We start from the raw sequence: 26,396 nt of genomic DNA, 5'->3' as shown, positions 1-26,396 counted from the left end.
GATGGAGGTGGGCCAGGCGATGGCGCTGCAGGTGGGGAGGGAGAGCCCTCATAAGGAGCTGCAGGTGGGGAGGGGTCCTCAGGAATGTCTATGATGAGGACTCCCTCCTCCGAGTCCTCCTCCTCCTCTTCTCCCTGGTGGCCCGCCTCCTGGCCTGGCTGCTGCTCCTCCTCCTCCTCCATGTGCCCCTCCTCCTGCTCCTCCTGCTCCTCCTCCTGCTCCTCCTCCTCCTCCTCCTCCTGGAGGTGGTGGCCCTCCTCATCCTGCCGCTCAACTTCCTGCTGGTGGAGCCCTGTGTATGTAAAAGGAGTGTGATTGAGATCAGTGCATACACCATGGCTTGCATAGTGCAGTAGCTGGGTGGCGTGAGGCAGGGGATGGGGCAGGGTGTGGTAAGGCGTAGCCTATGCCCACGGGGAATGAGCTGCATCAGATGACATGAAACAGAACCCTGGACCCTCCTCTGACACACACCACGCAGGACATGTGGGCATACCAAATTCATTGCTGACCAGCATGTTTGCATTGTGAGATGCAACGAGGGGTTGATGGGCAGTTGTTGTAGGAGTTATTGGGGGGGGGGGGGGCAGTGGGAAGGGTGTTGAGCACAATTCTTTTATGTGATTTAGGCCATAACATGCAGTAAAAGTAGAGCCTCAGGCACCTGTACCAGGACACAGTAATCAGCCACCACAATAAGGGGAATAGTAAAGTGTGGCATATCATCTCATTCATCTCGGGGGGATGGTCGGTCGTTGCAAGCACGCTCATGGGAGAACCCCTGCAACCTGCATCCTTGATCTGGGACAGATATGGTATTACTAGGTGGCTATTAGGCACATGGGAAGTGATATTGTACAACACATTTGCTTTATTCATGAAATGTATGTAGTAATGTGTACAGGTGTCCTGTTTTTGAATACTTACGGCGAGCCCTGAGGTGCCTTCGCACCGCCCGGATGAGGTCGGGCCTCTCCCGCCTTACCCGGCGGAACCGCCTCCTTAGGGACTCGAGGTCCCGGTGGACTCCAAAGCGTCTGTAAGATATAAGTTTGTAGAGCAGGGGTCAGGGGTGTTGGTCCTTTTTGTCCTCTGCACACATTCATTTGCTATTCACATACCAGAGAGAGAGGGTCTACAGTGTTGGGGGGGGGGGGCACCTCCATTGGTAGTGAATCATAGGAGCCACCTTTTTACCATTTTGGGGGGTGGAACCCCCAGTGGAGATGACCCCTCCCTCCATACATATTTGATATTGGGGGTGGGGTGGTGAAGCACCCACAGCAGCCACCGAGTTGGTTCCTATGCAGATGATGCCAGAGAGGTGGGCATGAGGCCAGACAGTACCGTTTGTATACATTATAATGTATGCTTGTTAAACTACTTTATATGTGTTATCATGACCATGTTATAAAGTATGGTATAGGTTTCATTGGTCTCATGCTTCCACTATTCGGAGGCGTTGTAACCCACTGGCTGCAAAGAGGGGTTGGAAAATGTGGCCTTCACATAACTAACGAAATTTTCACATAACACTAATAGCATAGTCACGATACTAACCTAACGAAATACATTCTTGTAGGGATGTGGGAATGGTGGTCGTTTAAATAACATACAAATTATTAGTGATTGTGCATGTTCCTATATTACTCATGATCCTTGCATGGACACTCCAGTTACTGGTGGTAACATTGATGACGGAGCTGTTATATGTGTAGGTACAGGAGGGGAGGGGGGTTGGGCCATAACCTTACCTTTCTAATCGTTCCCGGATGCGGGACCAGGCTCGCATGGCCTGCAGCCTGGGGGGCAGGTGGTGGTGCTGTATGAAGAGGGTGTGGCGGTGCCTTACGCACAGCCTGACGAGGAGCAAACTCTCCTCCTCGCCAAAATTGGGCTCTCGCCTTTGTGCCATTTTTCCACGTGTTGGAAAAGAAGTGCCTTATATAGACGACCTTGCGTGAGGGACGTCGTTTCATGCACAGCTCCATATATGGATGACCATTCCATATATGGCCCCTATCAGCACGTGGACGCCCTCGTAAGCATAGACGTCTTTGACGTGCACATGCCTGCAGGAGTGTGAAACGTGCCTTATATAGATGAGTATGACGCACCCCACCCGACCCTTTTCACATATACACAATATGCATTTACTGCATGTTCAGTAGGTGTACAGTGCATGCAGATCCGGACATTCAGATGGGCACATATGATGAAAGTATGGGTGGAGCAGCATGATATGTCTGTAGTTGACACATATATGCGTTCCTCATATATTTCCGTACCCGGATGGCCTGAACAACATGTACTGTACTTGCGATACACCTTTGTACATTATTTTACACACCACGTGATTTGGTCATTTGCACCTGCAATAATCGACCATCTTAGGGCGCCCAATTTAGTCACGCTTCTGCGCTCGTCATTTGATTGTTTTCTTACAGGGATAATCGATTATCGAAAAACGCCCACACTATTTTTCCATTATACAGGTCTATTTTTGGACGTTATCGTAAGAACGCCCTAATTCGTACTTGGACGATCTTTCCATTTTGCCCCTCACTACCTCCTATCCTATGACTTTCCAATTTCCTCTGGAGTCTTTCATGAGGTACTTTGTCAAACGCCTTCTGAAAATCCAGATACACAAGCTCACCTTTATCCACATGTCTGTTCACCCCTTCAGAGAAATGTAATAGATTAATGATAGGTATCCCATCAGACACCTCACCACCGGAGGAGAGACTAAAGTCTCCACCTGAGACCCTCACCAAGTACATATTAAGGGCTTCTTTTACAAAGCTGCTCTAGCAATTCCTGCACAGTAAATGAAAGGAAGCCCATTCAATTCCTATGGGCTTCCTCTCTTTTGTCGCATGGGAATCGCAAGCATGGCTTTGTAAAAGAAGCCCTTAATTATCACAAAAAACAATGGAAACATATAGATTAAAATTATTATAAATGTTTTGAACTAAACTGCTTAGTATTTAGGCGGGGTATACATTTTTAAAATAAATATATAATACATAAAATGAAAAGCAGACTCTGCACATAGTGCAACACCACAGAAATTGTTGAAACAGCAATGTATTTCCCCCTATATACCATGCTAAGTATAAAAATAGCAGATACAAATTCCAAAAATTAACATGCCAATCGCTAAATTGAAAATAACATTATTTTTTTTCTGGGAATTTATTTGGGCCCAGTTTCTGGTTTTTGCTTTTCTCTGTCTTAACTCTCCTTCCATCTATATAAAACTTTACAACCCCTCACATCAGGCCTCCCATTCCCTGTGTCTCTCTCCTTCCCTAGCCTCTTAGTCTCCAGTCTTTCATAACTTCCCTGCTTTATCTTTCCTCCATGTACATGTCTCCCTTCCCTTTCATTTCCACTTCCTCTCTTTCTCCTCTAATCTAGTATTTTCCCTCTTGCACTCTCTTCTGTCCAGCATTCCCTCCTTTCCCCTGTATAGCATCTCACATTTCTCTCTTCTGTCCCTTCACTCTTATTCAGAATCTTCTATTTCTCTTCCCATATCTCCCGGCCAAGTCTAACATATTCCCTCTCCTTCCCTCCCTATTCTGCCTATGAGCAGCATCTCCCCTCTCCCCTGGTATTCAGTATTACCCCTTTATCAATATTTTCTATTTTTTGCTGGCTCATATGTGCTTTAAAAACATTTTGCGCACAAGTTTTCAGCCTTGATTTGATATGTGCAGTATAGCCATTTACAAGAAAGCCAGCAAAAATTTTGTTAATTTAGTTGCTAGGCATTTATGCTCCCTTTCTGACCTGTGACAGCTTAGTGCTGTCACTTATCTTCTATGTGTCCAGTGTTTCCCCATCTCCTTCTTATCCCTCTAGGTCCAACCTATCCTCCCTTTTTCTCACTCCCTATCCCTTCCATGTCCATCACCCCAACACCTCCCTGTGTCTGCCTCTCCTATGTCCAGCATCTTCCCTACTTCTCCCTTTGTTCTCCCTTCTGTGTCCAGCATATACCCGACTCCCTAAGCCCCTCTAGTTTAGCATCTCTCCTACACCTTCCTTTTCCCCCTCTTCTGTGTTCATACTCTCCCCTCCACCTCCCTTATTTCTCCTTCGATAATGGCATCTCTCCCCCCACCTCTTTCCTCCTCTCTGTCTGGAATCTCCCATCCACCTACTTTTCTCTCCTCCACTCTGTCCAGCATCTCCCCTCCAACTCTGTATGCTCTCCCTTTTCAGCATCTTCTCTGTCATCTAATACCTCAGCCCCATGTCCAGCATCTCCTCTTACTCACCCCCCCCCCCATAAGCAGCATCTTTCCTGCATTTCCCTCTATCCAGCATTTTCCTCCATCATCCTGCCCCCCTCCTCTGTTTACCATATCCTTGTCTCTTACCTCGCCCTTCCTGTTCCCCTTTCTGAAACCGGGGGGGGGGGGGGGGGGGGGGGGGGGGTCGATATTCAAAGTGATTTAACCACCCAGAAACGGCTCCTAACCAGTTAATTTCTTTTTGGGACTAACCAGTTGTTTTCAGTGGCATTTTAGGGCTGCTGAAAATGACCTGTTAATGCCCAACACAAAACCAGCTATTTTGGGGGTGTGAGTCAGTACTTAACCGGCCAAGGTCACTGAATAAATACGGCCACATAAAAGTCAGTCCTATCTTTTTTTGTGGTGCCCCATAGCCAATTGTGCTGAATATCACACTTAACAGGCTATGGTGTAGCCAGTTCTGTAAACCCAGAAATTCAATGCTGGAGCCCAGACATGGTCTGGCATTGAATTTCCAGGCATAACGCAGGTGGCAGTCAGCAAAATGCTGAGCATCGCTGGCTGAATATCAACCCCCACAATTTTTCTTTCAAAACCTTTCCCCCTCCTGTTGCAATGCTCAGAACCTGCTACAGTGGCTGAAATGAAAGAAACAATGTGCAGAGTCTTTCAGCACCTGCATGCCTCAAAGGCTTCAGCAGTTCTGTCCCTGTTATGCATCCTTATTGCATGAGAGGGGGCAGGATTGCCAAGGCCTTGGAGGCGTAAAGGTGCTGAACAGTCTATGTTTGTTGTTTCTTTTATTTCCACAGCTGCAGCTGATTTGGCATAATGTAGTAGCACTGCTGCCATGGCAGAAGTTAAAAAAATGGTTTTGCAAAGAAAAGGCACGGGGAGGGGATGTATGAGCCGCTTGTAAGGGAGACTGCCCAATGCCACCTACTTTTGACAGAGAGCATGTGGGACAATTGCCACTGGAGTATTTTGGGTGCACTTGCTGCTGTCCCCCCAAATTTTCCACTTTAGGCAAGCACCTTTGCCTTATGAAAGAGCCACCCCTTCATCAGTCAACCATGATTTCAGATGATGATTTTTATAGTGGAATTCTGTTAATGACTACTGGACCTGAATGTAACTCACCTTGAGCTACAATAGAAAAAGGCACGAGCCATAACCACATAATATAAATAATGATCCTATCTTGTAACCTTAAGACACCCTTCTTTTAAACTGGCTCTACAAAGTCTGGGATTTCAAAGCACTCACTGATCAACAGGTGGAGGACAGTATTATTAGGCTCTGAACATTTTGCAACAGTCTCCATGAAAGTAAATTGGCAATTATTTGTTACAAATTGTATACATTTTTACCTTTTATTTTATAAAACCTGCTAGAGAAAATTTTCATGGGGCACAGTACAGCGATGCAATGCAACATATCAGTGCTACATTCCACACTACTAGTTTACAAAATTATTACAAAATTGTAGTATTAAACTTAGTTTATTGACAGATGTTATCTCAGCAGTGTCTAATTATAGGGCCAATCAGCTCTTGAAAAAAATAACACAACATAAAGATATACAGTGTGAGCCTGTAAAGATGAATAACGTTTTTCTTGGTTAGGCCTGCAGTACATAAGAGGGGGAGGAAAAAACTTCATTTCTCTCTGCTTGATATGTAGCCATTTTCTGAGCTGTCATTTCTGGTACTATGCCATGATGGACAAGCTGGACCTGACGATCTCGACTGTCTTCCAACTCTTTCCACTGCCTCTCTTGAGCCTTCTTTAAAAAGAAAAAAAGAAAAAGAGAACATTAAACCAGAACTTTTTTAAATCAGAACATACATTTATCTGTGTTATCCATTCTTTGCCAACAATTAAAGAACAGTTTGGTTATAGTTGGGGTGTGTGTCTTCTCACTGTCATTATATCACAGGATTGGGGGAAGTGGGTTCCATATGTCTTTAGTCCCAATAACCAGGATTTGTTCCCTTCTCTTAGAGGAGGAGTCTTAAATGAAAGTCCTTGAAGGCTTCAAATCATTTGGTCTTCGGGATCTTCATAATGAATATGTATGAGAGACTAAGAACATAAGAATAGCCATACAGGGTCAGACCAATGGTCCATCCAGCCCAGCATCCTGCCTCCAACAGTGGCCAATCCAGGTCACAATACCTGGCAGAAACCCAATTAGTAGCAACATTCCATGCTACCAATCCCACGGCAAGCAGCGGCTTCCCCCATGTCCACCTCAATAAAGACTACTGACTTTTCCTCCAGGAAGTTGTCAAAACCTTTTTTAAACTTAGATACACTGACCGCTATTACCACATCCTCCGACAGCAAGTTCCAGAGCTTAACTATTCTTTGAATGAAAAAATATTTCCTTCTATTTGTTTTAAAAGTATTTCCATGTAATTTCATTGAGTGTCCCCTGGTCTTTGTACTTTTTGAAAGAGTGAAAAATTGATTCACTTTTACCCATTCTACACCACTCAGGATTTTATAGACCTTAATCTTATTCCCCCACCCCCCCCAACCAAGCTGAAGAGCCCTGACCTCTTTAGCCTTTCCTCATACGGGAGGAGTTCCATCCCCTTTATCATTTTGGTTGCTCTTCCTTGAACCTTTTCTAATTCCGCTATATCTTTCTTGAGATACGGTGACCAGAATTGAACGTAATACTCAAGGTGAGATTGATAGTTCATATCTGATACACTGTGAATCATTCAAAAGCATCTAAGCAGTTTACAGTAGCAATAAAATTCTGGGTGGACCACAAGATACAGTAGAACAAAGGAGCAGGGAATAAAGGGTCCAAAAACATGGAATTAATCTTTATAGCTTCACAAGATTCTTCAGCATGATACAATAGACAGGAGGGAAAAGTCATGCCTGCTGTCTGTAGTTTAATATTGATTAGGGATATCCTAAAATTTCAACTGGTTTGCAGGCCTCAAGGACCAGAGTTTGAGACCCTGATTTAAATCCATCCTCTTTTGTTGTATAGTATCATCACAGTATAGTATCATCCTAAACTGGGAGCAACTGATATTAAGTTGTTATGGAACCTGGTACTCCCGCACACCAGTTGCATGGCCAGAACCAATTTTTTGGGTGAGTCAACAGTTGGTATATGTGGGTACTATGTACCCTATGTACTGGGACCTCTTAAAGATTCATTTACTAGATCTTTAGAGACGGGAGAGGTTCTGCAAGATTTGAGATGAGTGGATGTGGTCCCTCTTCATAAAAGTAGAGACAGGGAAGAAGTGGGAAACCACAGACCGGTAAGTCTCACTTCAGTGGTAGGAAAAATAATAAAGTCGCGGCTGAAATAAAGGATAGTTAACTTTCTAGAAGCCAACGGGTTACGGGATCCGAGGCAACATGGCTTTACCAAAGGAAAATCCTGCCAATCGAATCTCATTGACTTCTCCGACCGGGTGACCAAAGAACTGGATGAAGGATATGCCCTAGATGTAATCTACTTGGATTTCAGCAAAGCCTTTGATATGGTCCCCTACAGAAGACTTGTGAATAAGCTGAAAGGGCTGAACTTAGGACCGAAAGTGGTGAACTAGATAAGAAACTGGTTGACCGACAGGTGGCAGAGGGTGGTGGTAAATGGAATCCGCTTGGAGGAAAGGAAGGTGAGCAGTGGAGTTCCTCCGGGGTCAGTGTTGGGGCCTATTCTTTTTAATATATTTGTGAGAGATATTGCTGAAGGATTGGAAGGAAAGGTTTGCCTTTTTGCGGATGACACAAAGATAGTCAATAGAGTGGATACCCTGGAGGGAGTAAAAACGAACAGAAGGGATCTCCAAAAGTTAGAAAAATGGTTGAGGGTCTGGCAGTTAAAATTTAATGATAGTTCCTTAATTAGAGGACACTATTACTAACTCCGGAGTTTTTCTTGTATAAAAAATATCAATGGTTCTTCAGAAGATTATATTTTGTATATCTCAAATATTTATCTTTATTTAACAATAGTATAAATGCAATACATGCCTTAAAATCATTCAGTCTTCATAACTCTTTCACCCCACATTAACGTACTTCACATTCTTCATTCATGTTCACAATCAAATCATAACCTGCACTCTATGGGACTACTATTGCTTCAATGCAATAACTCATACAAGGTAATTTTACAATTTCATCTGCTCACAGTACTACTATCAGTGTTCGCTGGTTCAGAAACTCCCTTTAACTGTAAACGTTCTTTCAAAAGTTAAGGAGATGCTGTCTTCAATAAAATGTTCAAGCACTTCAATAGGTAAAATTACCTTGTATGAGTCACTGCACAGTTCCATATAGGCGACTGATACATAAACTGAGTGCCTTCGGTATGAGCCCTAACGTGACTGACTAGGTTAGAAACTGGTAAAGTGGAAGGAGACAGAAGGTGGTGGTGGTAAATGGAGTTCACTCTGAGGAAAGGTAAAATTATGTATAATCATACCTGATAATTTTCTTTCCATTAATCATAGCTGATCAATCCATAGACTGGTGGGTTGTGTCCATCTACCAGCAGGTGGAGATAGAGAGCAAACTTTTGCCTCCCTATATGTGGTCATGTGCTGCCGGAAACTCCTCAGTATGTCGATATCAAAGCTCCATCCGCAGGACTCAGCACTTAGAGAATTACACCCACGAAGGGACACTCTGCCCAGCTCACCACCGCCGAAACGGGGGAGGGGAATTAACCCAGCTCATCCCCACACAAGTGGGGGAGGGGAATCCGTCCAGCTCATCCCCGCGGAGCGGGGGAGGGACACCACACCCGCCGATGCGGGGGGATCTGGCTTATCCTGCAACCGCAACCGCGGGAGGAGCTGACTGACCCTAACACCGCCGAAGCGGGAGGGGTACAAAGCTGCCCTACAGCCGCACGAAGCGGGAGGGAGTGCCGGCAGAATTTTAAGTCTCAATCCAGCCCCGTAAAATGGAGGGGAGAGGAATGCAGCAGCTCACTGTAACACAAACTCGTCTTAACTCTTGAAGAATCCAAGTGAAAAAACTGAACACGAAGTCTTTCTGAAGTAACTGAAGACTAAACTTGAACCTGAAATGCAACCAGAATAAAAACAGTACAGATATCTGGGAGGGGCTATGGATTGATCAGCTATGATTAATGGAAAGAAAATTATCAGGTATGATTATACATAATTTTACCTTCCATATCATCAAGCTGATCAATCCATAGACTGGTGGGATGTACCGAAGCAGTACTCACCCAGGGCGGGACATTGAAATCCCTGACCTCAACACTGAAGCTCCAAACCGGGCCTCCGCCCGTGCAGCCACAGTCAAACGGTAATGCTTGGAGAATGTATGAGCCGAAGCCCAAGTTGCCGCCTTGCATATCTCTTCCAAGGAGACGGATCCGGCCTCTGCCATCGAGGCCGCCTGAGCTCTCGTGGAGTGAGCCTTCAGCTGGATAGGCGGCACCTTCCCCGCGGCCACATAAGCCGCTGCAATGGCTTCCTTGACCCATCTTGCCACTGTAGGCTTAGCAGCCTGCAGACCCTTACGAGGACCTGCAAACAGGACAAACAGATGATCTGATTTCCGGAAATCATTGGTCACTTCCAAGTATCTGATGATGACTCGTCTCACATCCAGAAATTTAAGAGCAGAGTACTCCTCTGGGTAGTCCTCCCTACGAAAGGAAGGGAGACAGAGCTGCTGATTCACATGGAAGCGAGAAACAATCTTGGGCAGGAAGGAAGGCACTGTGCGAATAGTCACTCCTGCCTCAGTGAACTGCAGAAAAGGCTCTCGACATGAGAGCGCCTGGAGCTCGGAAACTCTTCTGGCTGAAGTGATAGCCACCAAAAAGACTGCTTTCAACGTCAGGTCTTTCAGAGATGCCCTCGACAAGGGTTCAAAAGGCGGCTTCTGCAATGCTCTTAGCACCAGGTTGAGATTCCACGCAGGCACCACTGAGTGCAGAGGAGGGCGCAGGTGATTAACTCCCTTGAGAAAGCGCACCACATCTGGCTGCGAAGCCAGGGAAGCACCCTTCAGGCGGCCCCTGAAGCAAGCCAGAGCCGCTACCTGGACTTTAAGGGAACTGAGCGACAGGCCTTTCTCCAGACCTTCTTGCAGGAACGCCAACACTGAAGAAATTGGAGCAGTGAAGGGAGAAAGTGAGCCTACTTCACACCACGCTGCAAAGATACGCCAAACCCTAGCGTAAGCAGTAGAAGTAGAGCGCTTCCTCGCTCTCAGCATAGTGGCGATGACCTTGTCTGAGAAGCCCTTCTTCCTCAGACGCTGCCGCTCAATAGCCAGGCCGTAAGACCAAAGGGGGAGGGATCCTCCATCACCACGGGACCCTGATGTAACAGGCCCTGCTCCACTGGCAGCCGCAGAGGATCGTCGACTGAGAGCCTGATCAAGTCCGCATACCAGGGACGCCTGGGCCAATCCGGACTCACCAGGATTACCCTGCCGGGATGCTTTGCCACCCGGTCTAGCACCCTGCCCAACATGGGCCAGGGCGGGAACACATAGAGAAGCTCTTGTGTCGGCCACTGTTGGAGAAGAGCATCTACTCCCAGGGATCGAGGGTCCCGTCCTCTGCTGAAAAAGCGCGGCACTTGGCCATTGGCCGATGACGCCATCAGATCTAGGCTCGGCTGGCCCCAGCGCTTCGTGATGTCCAAGAACGCCTGAGCAGATAGCTGCCACTCTCCGGGCTCCAAGGTATGGCGACTGAGAAAGTCCGCCTTGACATTCATGACTCCGGCAATGTGGGCCGCTGAAAGCTGCTCCAGGTTCGCTTCCGCCCACTGGCAAAGATTCATAGCCTCCTTGGCTAGAGGGGCGCTCTTGGTACCTCCCTGGCGGTTGACATAGGCCACAGCCGTGGCATTGTCCGACAGGACCCGTACAGGCTTCAACATCAGTACCGGGATGAACTCCAAAAGCGCCAACCGAATGGCTCTGAGTTCCAGGAGGTTGATAGACCACTTTGCCTCTGCAGGAGACCAGAGCCCCTGCGCTGTCCTTCCCAAGCAGTGGGCTCCCCAGCCCGACAACGAGGCGTCCGTCGTGACGACAATCCACTCTGGGGTCACCAGAGGCATTCCCGCAGACAACTTGTCTGTCTGCATCCACCAGCTCAGCGCCTTGCGCACTGCTGGGTCCAAGGGAAGGCGCACAGCATAATCCTCCGACATCGGAGTCCAGCGCTGCAGCAAAGAGTGTTGAAGTGGTCTCATATGAGCCCTGGCCCAGGGCACAACTTCCATCGTGGCCGTCATAGAGCCCAACAGCTGCACATAGTCCCAAGCCCGAAGGGGAGAGGCTACTAGGAACTGGTCCACCTGAGCCTGAAGTTTGACAATCCGATTGTCTGGCAGGAAAACTCTGCCCACTTGGGTGTCGAATCGAACTCCCAGGTACTCCAGGGACTGAGTCGGGCGCAGCTGGCTCTTCTCCCAGTTGAAGATCCATCCCAGGGAGCTCAAAAGAGCAACTACCCGGTCCACAGCTTTGCCACACTCTGCATAAGAGGGGGCTCGGATCAACCAGTCGTCCAGATAAGGATGGACTTGTACCCCTTCCTTTCGTAGGAAGGCCGCGATGACCACCATTACTTTGGAAAAGGTCCGCGGAGCAGTAGCCAACCCGAAAGGGAGGGCTCTGAACTGGAAGTGTCGTCCCAAGACTGCAAAACGCAGAAAGCGTTGATGAGGAGGCCAGATGGGAATATGCAGGTACGCTTCCTTGATGTCCAAGGATGCCAGGAACTCTCCTGCCTTCACTGCCGCTATAACAGAGCGGAGAGTCTCCATGCGAAAGTGCCGCACTTTCAAGGCCCGATTGACCCCTTTGAGGTCGAGGATAGGCCGGACAGAACCTCCTTTCTTTGGTACCACAAAGTAAATGGAGTAACGTCCCTTGCCAAGCTGACTTTCTGGCACCGGAACGACCGCGCCCAGGCGGATCAGATTGTCCAAGGTCTGCTGCACTGCCACAGCTTTGACCGGAGACTTGCAGGGAGAGAGTACAAACCCGTCTTTTAAGGGTCGGCAGAACTCTAGTTTGTAGCCGTCTCTGATGACTTCCAGCACCCACGCGTCTGAAGTTATTGTGGTCCACTCGCCCAGAAACGAGGACAGCCGTCCTCCAATCTGCACTGGGGCGAGGACCAAGACCCCGTCATTGGGTACGAGACCCTGGGGGAGGACCGGAGGGAGCACCTCCGGGACGGCGGTCTCTGCGAAAGGAATGCTGCTTGGGGGAGAAATTCCTCTTGAAGGAAGAGGGGGCAGAGGAACCCGACTTGCCCGGGCGGTACCGACGGGCTTCCTGCAACCGTCCTCTGGAGGTACCGGGACGAGAACTAGCCCGAGCCCTGACCTCTGGTAATTTCTTGCCCTTAGACGTGCCGAGATCGGTCACGATTTTGTCCAGCTCGACCCCAAAGAGCAGCTTGCCTTTAAAAGGCAACCTAGCCAGGCGGGATTTAGAGGCGTGGTCAGCAGACCAATGTTTCAGCCAAAGCCACCGCCGCGCAGAGACTGTCTGAGTCATGCCTTTCGCTGAGGCCCTCAAGACATCATACAGCAAGTCTGCCAAATAGGCTAAGCCCGATTCCAGGGCCGGCCAATCAGCCCTCAAGGAATGATCCGAGGGGGAAGCCCGCTGCACCATAGTCAGGCACGCCCTGGCCACATAGGAGCCGCAAACTGAGGCCTGCAAACTTAAAGCAGCCGCCTCAAAGGACGACCTTAAGGCCGCCTCCAATCTTCTGTCTTGGGCGTCCTTTAGGGCCGTGCCACCTTCCACCGGCAACGCCGTTTTCTTAGTCACCGCAGTGATTAAAGAATCCACGTAGGCCACAGATAGGCCTCACGTTCACTCACAGGCAAAGGATAGAGGCGGGACATAGCCCTAGCCACTTTAAGGCTCGCTTCTGGGACATCCCATTGAGCCGAAATTAGGGTGTGCATGGCATCAAGCACGTGGAAGGTTCTAGGCGGGCGCTTCGTCCCCAGCATAATGGCAGAGCCAACAGGGGCTGAGGGAGAGACGTCCTCCGGAGAGGAAATCTTCAAAGTGTCCATGGCCTGTAACAACAGGTTGGGCAAATCCCCTGGGCTAAAAAGCCGCGCTGCAGAGGGGTCATCCGCTCCATCCGAGCGGGGATCCGTCTCCTCCAAGGAATCCGCAAAGGACCGTTGGGAGATCTCAGACACGCTGCCCTCATCTACATCGGAGGAGACAAATTCCTCCAAGGCCTGGGAATCAACCCGAGGGCGTTTACCTCTGGGAACCTCAACCTCTTTACCAGACGAGGGAGCAGGGGCAGCGTTTTGCATGAGGAAAGCCTGATGCAGCAGCAAAACAAACTCGGGGGAGAAACCCCCCAGACTGTGCACTTCCGCAGCCTGGGCAACAGCCCTAGACGCACCCTCAACCGGCGCTCGTAAGAGCGGGGGAGAGACATGCTGCGCATCCAAAATGGCGTCCGGCGCGACACTCTGCGAAGGAGCCGCGCGGGAAGAACGGCGCTTAACTTTAGCCGCTTTTGTGCCGTCGCCCAAATTAAGGGCGTTCATGGCATTAATGTCTCCAACCTCAAGGGCGGCCCACGAAGAAGCCGTCCGAGCCGCGTGGCCGGCCAAGATGGCGGAGGCGAGGAGCGGGGGATGGGCGTTTATGGCGGGAAAAACCGCCACGCCGGAGGAAGGACCGGGACATTCATCGGTCACGAAACTGTCACCCAACAAGGGCGAATCAGGCTGTAAGACCCCCGCATCCCCTCTAGAAGCGCTCAAGCGATCCGGGGAGCGACCCTTTGCGCCCTCGCCCTCCAACGCCATATGCCACGAGGAGAAGAATCGGGGAACCCCCTGCCCGCTATAAAAAGGTAAAAATTACCTGCTGTCCGCTCCGAGCTGTAACGAACTGGTGTCCCAGTGAGTAGCTGCAATGAACGTTTAAATAAACGTCGAAATAAATGCCTTTAAGGACGTTTAAAATTTTTTTTTTTTTTTTTTAACGGAGCCAGCGGGAGGGGGGAGAAAAGGAGGGACCTGGCACCACCAGGTTTGCACTTGCTCAAAAGAGCCCTCAACCCCATGCACTCAACAAAACCTAAAAATTAGGCTTGGAGGCCTAGCCAGAGCTGCTGCTGTGTGTGACCACCACCTGCTGAGATAGAGAACATACTGAGGAGTTTCCGGCAGCACATGACCACATATAGGGAGGCAAAAGTTTGCTCTCTATCTCCACCTGCTGGTAGATGGACACAACCCACCAGTCTATGGATTGATCAGCTTGATGATATGGAAAGGATGTTATCAGTGGCATGCCACAGCAGTCCCTTGGGCTGACTCTTTTTGACATATTTGTGAGTGATATTAGTACATAAGTACTGTGTGATAAAGTCACATCCAGGATAGTTGGGTTAAGGCAGTTTCGGTCTGAAATACAAGTCCCAGAAGGCATTGCAGGCAAGCAGCCAGAGGGTGAGATGAAGAACCCGGACTGGACTCCTAGCTGCAATCGGGGAAGATATGGGTGTAAGCTGACAGGTTGTGTAGAGTGGCTGCCACTAGGCGGAAAGAGTTAGGAAACCTGTGTGCAGGAGCTCATCATTGGTCTCATTAGTCTAATGCTTAATTCAGCTGGTATGAGTGTGGGGAAGCTAATGGAAGGAGAATGATTGGTTGTGGTAGCTGAAGCCAGGGATTGATTAGGCAGGTGGGAAGGAGTCTCAGCAGTTCAGTTCAGGAGAGAGAAGCAGAAGGAGAGAAGCAGTTGCAGGCTGAAAACCCTTGGGCAGGGAGGTCCCCAAAGTACTGGCAGTTGCAGGCTGAAAACCCTTGGGCAGGGAGGTCCCTAAAGTACTGAAGCAGGCTGAAATTCCTTGGGTGAGAGGAAGTCCCAAAAGTATTGAATTCACTGTGAAGCTGATGCAGAGGAAAACCCTTGGGTAGAGGGAGTCCCTAAAGTATTGAAATCTCCTGAAGGTAAAGAGGATAGAAGGTAGAAACTGCTGCTTGATGACTGAACTGTGATGAACTGAAAGAACTGTTTGTCTTGGGAATTGAACTACTGTTTATTGTGCACTGGATAAAGAGCCCAGACTGGAGCTGACTGTAAGCCTGTATTGAATCCTGCTGATAGCCTGCTGCTTAAAGGGGACTGTTGGCCACACACTTTCAGGTGGCTTATATGTGCTTAAGGTTGAAGGTGAATGCTGCTGTTGGAACTGTGTATTAGAAACCTGCATGGAATAAAAGTACTTAAGATTGAAGTTACTGGTGGACATCTATTTCTTCATTGTACCGGGAGCCTGTGGCTGGAGGAGATTGTTCTATCCTTGGCTGCACAAGAAAGGTACCTGGTTACAACTGCCATACTGGGGCAGACTGAAGGTCCATCAAGCCCAGCATCCCGTTTCCAACAGTGGCCAATCCAGGTTACAAATACCTGGCACGATCCCCAAAAAGTACAAAACATTTTATACTGCTTATCCCAGAAATAGTGGATTTCCCCAAGTCCAATTTAATAATGGTCTAGGGACTTTTCCTTTAGGAAGCCGTCCAAACGTTTTTAAAACTCTGCTAAGCTAACTGCCTTTACCACATTCTCTGGCAATGAATTCCAGAATTTAATTACACGTTGAGTGAAGAAAATTTTTTTCTGATTCGTTTTAAATTTACTACTTTGTAGCTTCATTGCGTGCCTCCTAGTTCTAGTATTTTTGGAAAGAGAAAACATGCGATTCACATCTACCCATTCCACTCCACTCATTATTTTATAGACCTCTATCATATCTCCCCTCAGCTGTCTTTTCTCCAAGCTGAAGAGCCCTAGCAGCTTTAGCCTTTCCTCATAGGGAAGTCGTCCCATCCCCTTTATCATTTTTGTCACCCTTCTCTGTATCTTTTCTAATTCCACTATATTTTTTTTGAGATGCAGTGACCAGAATGGCATACAATATTTAAGTTGTGGTCGCATCATGGAGTGATACAAAGGTATTATAATGTCCTCATTTTTGTTTTCCATTCCTTTCCTAATAATACCTAACATTCTATTTGCTTTCTTAGCTGCTACCGCACACTGAGCAGAGGGTTTCAACGTATCATCAACGATAACGCCTTGATCTCTTTCCTGGTCAGTGACTCCTAACATGGAACCTTGCATTACATAGCTATAGTTCTCTTAACAGTTAATCTGTCCATCCTACTAACACCTTTATTAGAAAGTGGGTTGTGCTTTATCACCAACCATAGCAGCTGACCCAAATGTAAGTCCCTGATGCAGTGGAACACAAAACCCATCTTTCTAACAGATAAGTCCACCTAATTTATATGGACTGAAGGTTTTTTTTTTTAGTGGTCAAGTAACTTCACTATTTATATTGAATTCAGTGTGTTCCCATAATGGACAGGTGAACATTGTAGCAATGACATTGTGAGCAACAGCGTTTTGTTATTGGGGAATGTTACAAAAGAGAGGGACAGTATTTTGAAAGCACAATTTGATGTTTTATAGCTCCTATTTTTACATATATACATACATTTTTTGAAGCGATTCATTGGAGACTCAAGTACCACCTTTTGAGGGGCTGATGACTGACAACATGAAGTATTGTTGGAATTAGCTAATGAGATTTGGCATATCCCCATATCTGATGGCCCCTTCTCATTATTTTGATGAGAATTTTTATTGTGTTTTTACTGTAACTGAGGTGACACCAGATCCAAATCCTGGCATACAAAACAAAGACCCAGTTGAAAACACATCTCTTAATCAGAACTTGTCCAGGATTATTGATTGGCTCAAGATTCATAAGCTTAAACTAAATGATACTAAATCACAAAGAATTATCATTAGATACAGGGATTGCCCCACTAATAGCTCCAGTTCTTCTAGCAGGAAAACCCCTTTCACTTTGTCTATAAAAGTCTTACGCGTCATCCTTGTGAGTTTTCAGCCACATATCTCCAATATAATAAAAGCCTCCTTCAGACTTAAACAAATCTATTCAGTATGACATCTTTTTGACAAATCTGCCCATTGTATAATGACCCACTCATTTGTCATAACCTGCTTAAACTATTGGCAATTCACTACTCTATAGATCTTGAACCCAAGACATTCATCACTACAAATTGTTCAAAATTCGGCAGTAAAACTTACAACAGGATCTAAAAAATTTGACCATCCAGCTTATTTTCGAAGGAGAAGGGCGGCCATCTTCTGACAGAAATCGGGAGATGGCCAGCCTTCTCCTAAGGCTGGCCAAATCGGTATAATCGAAAGCCGATTTTGGCTGGCTTCAACTGCTTTCCGTCGCAGGGACGGCCAAAGTTCCTGGGGGCGTGTCGGAAGGGTAGAGAAGGTGGGACAGGGGCGTGCTTAAGAGATGGGCGCCCTCGGCCGATAATGGAAAAAAGAAGGGCGTCCCTGGCGAGAATTTGGTCCACTTTATTTGGTCCCTTTTTTTCAGGTCCAAGTCCCAAAAAAGTGCCCAAACTGACCAGATGACCACTGGAGGGAATCGGGGATCACCTTCTCTGACTCCCCCAGTGGTCACTAACCCCCTCCCACCCTCAAAAAAACAACTTTAAAAACTTTTTTTGCCAGCCTCAAATGTCATACTCAGGTCTATCACAGCAGAATACAGGTCCCTGGAGCAGTTTTAGTGGGTGCAGTGGACTTCAGGCAGGCGGACCCAGGCCCACCCCCCCTACCTGTTACACTTGTTGTGGAAAATGGGAGCCCTTCAAAACCCACTGTACCCACATGTAGGTGCCCCCTTCACCCCTTAGGTCTACGGTAGTGGTGTACAGTTGTGGGGAGTGGGTTTTGGGGGGCTCAGCACCCAAGGTAAGGGAGCTATGCACCTGAGACCAATTTGCAAAGTCCATTGTAGTGCCCCCTAGGGTGCCTGGTTGATGCCCTGGCATGTGAGGGGGACCAGTGCACTACGAATCCTGGCCCATCCCATGACCAAATGCCTTGGATTTGTTTGTTTTTGAGATGGGCGCCATCGGTTTCCATTATCGATGAAAATCGATGGTGCACATCTCTAAATCCAGCATCTCAGCATTTAGGTCGAGATTTGGCTGGCCCCAACCGTATTATCGAAAAAAAAGATGGCCGGCCATCTTTTTCAAAAATACGGTTGGCTCCGCCCATTTACGGAGCCGGCCCCAGAGATGGCCGGCGCCGTTCGATTATGCCCCTCCATGTCTCCCCCCCTACTAAAAGAGGAATACTAGTTACCAATTTTTCATAGAATTACTTTCAAAATCCTCTCCTTAGTACCTAAACATATCATTTTGGTATTCTCTCATATCTCTCTTGATTACTTTATCCTAATCCCGCTCTAGGACAAATCTCAGTAATCCCTCATTTCACACCATTTGCTATGGGTTTATTCGTGCCATAATTTTTAGTGTAACAGGCCCCACTCTCAGGAGCACTCTCCCTTATGCCCTACGCTTAGAAGAATCTTTCATAAAGGTTAAATCTGGTCTTAAAACCTTTCTAGTTAGGGATGCATATCCTATATAATAAAAAGCACCTCCAACGTTCTGAAGCTGACTCCGTAAAAGTGAAGCCTTGAAGCAATCGTGCGCTCTGTAAGGCTGTATCCATCTCCTGAATTGACGTCACGTACTTCCGTATTCGTCACAAACAGCAGTGACCAATCACTGGAAGTGAACGCTGCAGAGTTACCAGGCAATGGAACGTGACGTCACATGCATGAGGGTGTCGTCGTCCCTCCCTTCCTCCCTCCCTCCCTTCTAGTTCCAGGCCCTCTCCCTCCAAATTTTAAAAGTAATCTTCACTTACCAAGTTGGGTTTATGGCGGCTGGCAGCAGCAGTAAAAGGCGTGCAAGCTCGGCCCTTCTCTCTCTCTCAGCTCTGGTCCCGCCCTTGTGGAAACAGGAAATGAGGGTGGGGCCAGAGCTCAGAGAGAGAGAAGGGCCAAGCCTGCATGCCTTTTACCGCTGCTGTCGGCCGCCGTAACCCCGACTTGGTAAGTGAAGATGACTTCTATTTATTTATTACATTTGTACCCCGCGCTTTCCCACTCAAAGCAGGGGTGCTGGAACTGGAAGGGAGGGAGGGAGGAACGACAACCCTGGAACTGGGAGGGAGGGAGCGGGACCCTGAAACTCGGAGAGAGGGAGGGAGGAATGGGGGGACCTGAAACTTGGTCCCCTGGAACTCGGAGGGAAGGGACGACCCTGGAACTCGGAGGGAGGGAGGGGACGACCCTGGAACTTGGAGGGAGGGAGGGAGGGGGAGGACGACCCTGGAACTCGGAGTGAGGGAAGGAAGGGGGGACGGCCCTGGAACTCGGAGGGAGGGAGGGGGACGACCCTGGAACTCTGAGGGAGGGAAGGAAGGAGGGGGGGCCCATGGCACACACTCTCATTCTCACACACACTCTCTCTCACAGACACACTCGCACCCAGTCTCACTCTCTCTCTGTCACACACACACTCGCACATTCACTCTTTCTCTCTCACACACTCACTCTCTCAAACATACACACTCTGAGGAAAACCTTGCTAGCGCCTGTTTCATTTGTCAGAAACGGGCCTTTTTTACCAGTAATCTATAATATCCTGCCTTTGTGTCCGTTAGATGACAGTTCAGAGAATTCTGTTATACCTATATACTCTCTATCTAATGCTTTCCTATCTACTGATGTATTTCCTTTACATTTTTTTGGCACTCACTCATTGTAAACTGCCTAGAGAAGCAATTGATGGGTGGTATATCAAGTACAATTAAACTTGAAACCTGAATATAATTTCTCTAGTGGACCTCTTGGATTTAAAGGTCGCTTTTGCCACCCTCTCTGCTTGACATCCGTTGAAGAGAGTCTGTACTCCCAGCGTCTTCTATTTCAGGAAAGTTATTAAGACTTGTCACTCTGGTCACTCTCCATATCCTGTGATGATTACATTACATTTCAGAGGTCTCATTCCTCCCTTTTGTCAGCAGAAGAAATACTTGATGTACTTTTCCCATTAAACTGTTTGGTGCATTGTGAAAGTATCTTCCATTGCAGCAGGAAAGAAAAGCAGACCCACATGGTGAAATAAAACAAAATTTATTCAATACAGATACATAAAAACAGCATACAACTTTTCTCTAACTGCCCAACATCTGTGTTGAATACATTTTGTTTTACTTCACAATGTGGGTCTGCTTTCCTTTTCTGCTGTTCTGGATCTTGCAGTCTACTTGCCTGTGTGCTTTTTAGTATCTCCCATCAGCATTTCTCCAGCTATATCTTTTGGGTAATCTGACTCTCCAGCTTTTCTTTTTCTTGGTGTTTTTTTGACACATACATTCCCACTTTTGTTCTTTCCCATTCTTTACATGGGAATCAAAAGGTGAGTCATCTGGGATGTGCAATTTCAAAAATTTCAGTATCTCTTGCACCTCGTAGAAGATAATTTGCTTGCCTTTCCACCAGATTTTAAGTTTGGCTGGGTATAACATAGCCAGCTGAATGTTATGGGAGTGAAGCTTTCTTAACTTCCTGATATTGCATGTGCTTTTTATCCAGCTCTGCACTATAGTTTTGAAAGAGCCAAACACTAGAGTTCTTGTATTTTAAAGGACCTTCCTTTATTGTCCTCTGCAGAATAAGCTTTTTATGTTTGTAATTCAACATTTTTACCAGTAAAGGCCTCTGTTTAGCCCAGGAGGTGGCTGCTGTCTAGGGACTCTATGGATCCTTCCCATCACCAGCTTGTCCAGTAGGGCTGGGGAGGGAAACAGGTGTTTGAAGAGTTGTAGAACAAAGTTCTCTGGTTTGATTCTCTCCAACCTGTCTGGGATTCCCAGAATCCTTATATTACAGCGTCTAGATCTATTTTCAAGATCATCAATTTTACTTAGCAGTTTTTGTATAAGTAAGCCATAAGTACTTGCATCTTGTCTCAAAGAATGAAAGTCATCTTCTGCTGCAGAAATTCTCTGCTCCATTTGATCCACCTGTTCAGCCATGTCCCTTAGCTTAACATGAACCCCACCCAGGTCTGCCTAGATTTGTGTGAGGGTATCTTGGATGGTAGTGTTCCACTCTTTTATTGTTATTAAAATCATCTCTGTATCAGAGGAGGGTCACAAATGTTCAAGGGTTGTGGGGCTGCCTGCCTGCCAACTGATTTCAATCCCCGCATAGACAATTTGGGCCTGAGAGTGCTCCACCTCCATCCTGAGCCTGAATGCACTCTGCCATCATCTGTTATCTAATAGATTTACTTAGGCTTACCATATGGCTCCAGAAAAAGGAGGACGGATTGAGCCAGCCGGGTTTTACTTCCATTGCTTTCAATGGAAGTAATTGAGCCAGCCGGGTTTTACTTCCATTGCTTTCAATGGAAAGCAATGGAAGTAAAACCCGGCTGGCTCAATCCGTCCTCCTTTTTCTGGAGCTATATGGTAACCCTAGATTTACTGGATTTTGGCAGAGGTTGCACTGTTCTCATGGATTAGAGGATTTCTTTCCGCATCTGTGGTTCTTGTATCCCCCGGATATCTATATTATTAGCAAATTGAAACAGCTCAGCGCGAGCTCTGGAGAGGCATGTCTGCTCCACAGCTGACCATCACGTGAGCCCCTAAAAGGGGAAACATTCTAATTCTGTTCTTTGTACACTCCAAATTAAGTCTAAACTTCTTAACATATAGAGTGAGATGCAGGTGAGCTTGTCCTCCTAGTGGTGGAGTGGCCTAGTGGTTAGGGTGGTGGACTTTGGTCCTGGGGAACTGAGGAACTGAGTTCGATTCCCCAGCACAGGCAGCTCCTTGTGACTCTGGGCAAGTCACTTAACCCTACATTGCCCCATGTAAGCTGCATTGAGCCTACCATGAGTGGGAAAGCGCGGGGTACAAATGTAACAAAAATAAACCCTGTACTGAAAGTTAAATGCATATTAGTCCCAGATTTCTCCATGATGATGTAAATTAAGATTAACTTGTGCCATTTCAAATAAAATAATTATGGGCTTCTTTTACTAAGCTGCCCTAGTGATTCTCGTGTGGCAAATGAGAGGAATCGGTAGCGTGGATTAGTAAAAGAAACCCTATATTTGCTAATATTTTATAGAGAAGTCTGAAATAAGTATTTTGCACATGTCTTGTATGGTAGATTATTTTTTCCACTCTTTTTTGTTATTAAACCATAAGTACAACAGGACATAGAAGGGTCCTTTTACTAAATAGCATTATGTTTTCGGCTTAACAAGCTATAATACAGGATTTTAACGTGTGGCATGCCCAAAACTAATTCTGCATCAAGAAGGGGCATTCCCAGTATTTTTATTGCAGATCATGTGTTAACATTCGGATTAAGGTGTGGTACCTGCTCCTGGATAATGGGAAAACACTTACTGTCCCCTATTAAGGAGGCAGTAAGTGGTCCCACATTAACTCTATACTAGGTAGATAGCACGTGGTAAGTGCAGCACGATAACTGCAAAATGCCTTCCACACCATCTCTCTACCCGTACCATGTCCCTGACAGAGAAATTTGAATAAATTAAGTAACGTGTAGTTTAATGTAGAGTAACAAACTACCACAAAACCCCGTCACGAGGTAGCCTGTTTCCATGTGTTAACTGCGTGTTAAGGGGCCCTTTTACCAAGCTGCAGTAAAAGGGGCCCTGCGCTAGTGGCAGTGCATGTTTTTGCTGCGCACTGAGGCCCCTTCTACCACAGAGGGTAAAAAGGCTGAAAAAAGAAATGGCCATGCTGTAAATTCGCATTTGCCGCATAGCCATTTTGGGGGAGGGGGGAAGGAGAGACTTACCACCACTCTTTGAGGTGGCGGTAAGGGCTCCTGCACTAACCCGGCGGTAAAAATACAGAAATAAAGTTCCTTAGTGAAGGAAACGGCATGCGCTGGGGGCGGAATTACCACCGGGCTGCTGTGGGTGGAATTACTACCAGGCTGCTGCGGTAGTTCCGAATTGGTGCGTGGCAAGCCTATTGCCGTGTGCCAACCCTTTAGTAAAAGGGACCCTAAGCACCTAAAGCCCTTTAGCAGAAGGGCCCCAAAGAGAGTTTACTTCAGAAACAACAAGTAGATCAAAACCTGACACAGAAGTAAATTTAAACCTAAAGATTAGAGAGGGATAATTGCAGGAAAGAATAGTGGACTACAGACAAAGATGGTTCACAGCAAGCATAGGAGTAAAAGCCATAACCACAGAGAAATGCAGATTTTACACACTAAACTGGATGTGAAGTGCTGATACCAGAAGACCTATATACAGAAAGGCACAATAAAATAGCAGGTCTCTTTCATTGGAAACTAGGTACCCATTATAACATTGCTGTGCCCAAAAACACTGGGATTATGACCTGGAGAAAAATACGGCGAATGAAGACGTTGTGATCTTCTGGGACATTCAAATCCTCACTGATAAAAAGCTTGATGCAAGAACAAATGTGAGGAGGTGTGCATACAAATGCATGTGTGGGGGTGGGGGTAGGGAGATATAAGGTACGTGACTACAGCACAAAAACTTCCTCCAGGTCATAAGAACATAAGTATTGCCATACTGGGACAGACCGAAGGTCCATCAAGCCCAGCATCCTATTTCCAACTGTGGACAATCCAGGTTACGTGTACCTGGCAAGATCCCAAAACAGTACAATACATTTTATGCTGCTTATCCTAGAAATAAGCAGTGGATTTTCCCCAAGTCCATTTTAATAATGGCTTATGGACTTTTCTTTTAGGAAGCTATCCAAACCTTTTTAAAACCCTGTTAAGCTAACTGCTTTTACTACATTCTCTGCCAAAGAATTCCAGAGTTTAATTACACGTTGAGAGAAGAAATATTTCCTCCACTCCACTGCCTTCCACATCCTCCTATTCCAGCATGATGTTTCTCTATTTGCTCCATGGTCAGACCATGTATGCAGTAGCCACAAGCAGGGCCTCACATTCCTAGGGGTCCCATGGCTCTGGCATGTCCACTGTCTTGGAAACGGGAACTCTCTGTCTTGGAACCTCCCTGTCCTTCAATACTACTACTACTTATCATTTCTACAGCACTGTACACTTCAATGTTCCCTCTCACCTGCGCAACCGCATACCTTGCTGCGCACCAACCTCTTAAGTCCCAGCCAATCAGGAGCACCTTTTAAGGCGCCAGAAACACTCACTGACCAATCACAGCTGCACTTGTGATTGGTAGTTCAGACACATGAAAAGACTGTGGATGAGTGTGAGCCTAAAGTGCAGCTGTGATCCGCTCTAGTCAGCTCAGCAGTTCTCCATTTGTGAGTTTTGGTCAGCAGCTTCCTCTCTACCTCCTCTTCCCGCACAAGCATTGAGCTGAGGTTCAAGGAATCAGGGCTCTACCTCTGTCGCCAACCCCATCCTAGGCAGAACTGTGCCTGTGACAAGTTTGCCTCTGCTCCAAGTTGATGCTTTTATCCTGCAAGTGTCTGTGAGCCTCTGCCATCTCCCTTCCTCCCCCCAGCATCCTATCCTGCCTACTGGTGCTTTCTGGGATCAGGATGAGACATTGGGCCTTGTCGCAAAGATGCCATTGTAGTGCAGTAAGTGCACTGTCCAGGCTACAGCAGTACTAGAGCTGCAGCTTTCAGGCCTGCCTCTGTGGCCCGTGTGGAGTCAGTGTGGATCCCAGCCCAGGAGCACAAGAAGAAGCAGTGTATCTGTACCCACCTGACAACAAGCTGCTGAAGACTGGAGGACTGGCCCTTTGTTGTGAGCCCGGTGCAGCTCTGTCCTAGCTCTGTCTGCCTTGTTCACCTCACTTTGCCTCTTTGACTACAGCCCAGCCCAGCCAGGTAAAAAAAAAAAGCCTTTGGAAACTATATTTCTTAAAAAAAAAATTTTCAAGTTTGTTTATTGATTTGCGCAATATAATGTAACATCGTACAGGTTGTTGATAGGCATTCCAACATAATAATAATATTATCCTCTCTATTCTACTTCTAATCCATAACCCCTATTGACATAACTTTTCCGTCTCTTTACAGGTTCAAGTGCTTTAATTATGTCCTTGGCCCCAAACTTAGTGCTAATAGCTTCCTCTCCTTACAAAATTTCCCCCATCTATGTCCCCACCCCTGTAGTGTCCTGTCCGGTTCTCTGTGAAGCTGTAGTGACCTGTCCTCACATATTCAGAATACGTCCTCTACCCCGAGGGTATGGTTTGCCAAAATGGGGTCCATATGCGATAGAAGTCTTTATCCGTGAATCTTTGATCCCATTTATATTCTGCCATTTTCTTTTCAAACCTCATATACTCTATGAGCAGGCCTCGCCATTGCTGTAATGTTGGCTCTTTATTTGTAATCCACTCCGTGAGGATAAGTTTTTTCGCCATCATTATGGCTCTAAGTGTGAAGCTCTGGAAGCCTGCTAAAGTGGGGCAAACTATCATTGGTCGTTCAAACAGCAGCAACGGTCCTTTTTTCCATGTAGTGCCCCACATGCTTGATGTCGCTTGAGTAATTTTGTTCCAAAATCTTTGAACTTTTATACATGTCCAAAACATGTGTCCCATCCCAATGTTGCTCCCTGTGCCCCACATCTGGGGCATGCTCCATCCGGGGAGACTCCCATATGAAAGGCTCTCCTCGGCGGCAGGGGGGGGCGGGAGGGGCGGTCTGCCCCGGGTGCACGCGCTTGGGGGGGTGCCGGCCCCGCTGGTTCCCTGCTCTCTCTGCCCCGGAACAGGTTTGTTCCGGGGCAGAGAGAGCAGGGAACCAGCAGGGCCGACGCAGCTCCGAGTGACGTGCACTCGGGGCGGATCGGCCCTCCTGCAGGTAAGAATGCGGTCCGGGGGGGGGTTGCACTCCGAGGGGGGGTGCGCCGTGCTGCACCCGGGGGGGGGGGGTGCGCAGCGGCGACCTGCCCCGGGTGCCATTAGCCCTCGCTACGGCACTGCTCGGCGGTATATAGGTCCTTAATGCACATTTCTATTCCATTTCACTGTACAAGGCCATCGTGGAGGATTTTTGAATCGAATAAATATATTCCTGCAATGCTTGTGGGGTCAATTTCCTTTGTAGTTCCTCATTCCAGGACTCCGCCAGCGCAGAGTAGTCAAGTTCCTCTGTCATGTCTCTCAA

The 26,396-nt window shown here is 47.3% G+C and overlaps 1 protein-coding gene across 2 annotated transcripts in view; it reads right to left on the bottom strand.

Moving 5' to 3' along the window:
• Nucleotides 1–5,647: 5,647 nt before the first annotated feature.
• Nucleotides 5,648–26,396, bottom strand: part of CFAP99 (cilia and flagella associated protein 99) — a 325,784-nt gene continuing 305,035 nt past the window's right edge. The window contains exon 16 of one of the 2 annotated variants that reach the window (XM_030191113.1): nucleotides 5,648–6,054. In XM_030191113.1, the coding sequence (XP_030046973.1) occupies nucleotides 5,890–6,054 (165 nt within the window). In that variant the 3' untranslated portion in view covers nucleotides 5,648–5,889. The remainder of the gene's footprint in view (nucleotides 6,055–26,396) is intronic. The other variant, XM_030191114.1, reaches the window with a different exon arrangement.

This window comes from Microcaecilia unicolor, chromosome 2, assembly GCF_901765095.1.
Source record: "Microcaecilia unicolor chromosome 2, aMicUni1.1, whole genome shotgun sequence".
NCBI lineage: Eukaryota > Metazoa > Chordata > Amphibia > Gymnophiona > Siphonopidae > Microcaecilia > Microcaecilia unicolor.
Note: the sequence above shows the minus strand (reverse complement) of the source record. Positions and strands in the feature narration are given on the sequence as shown.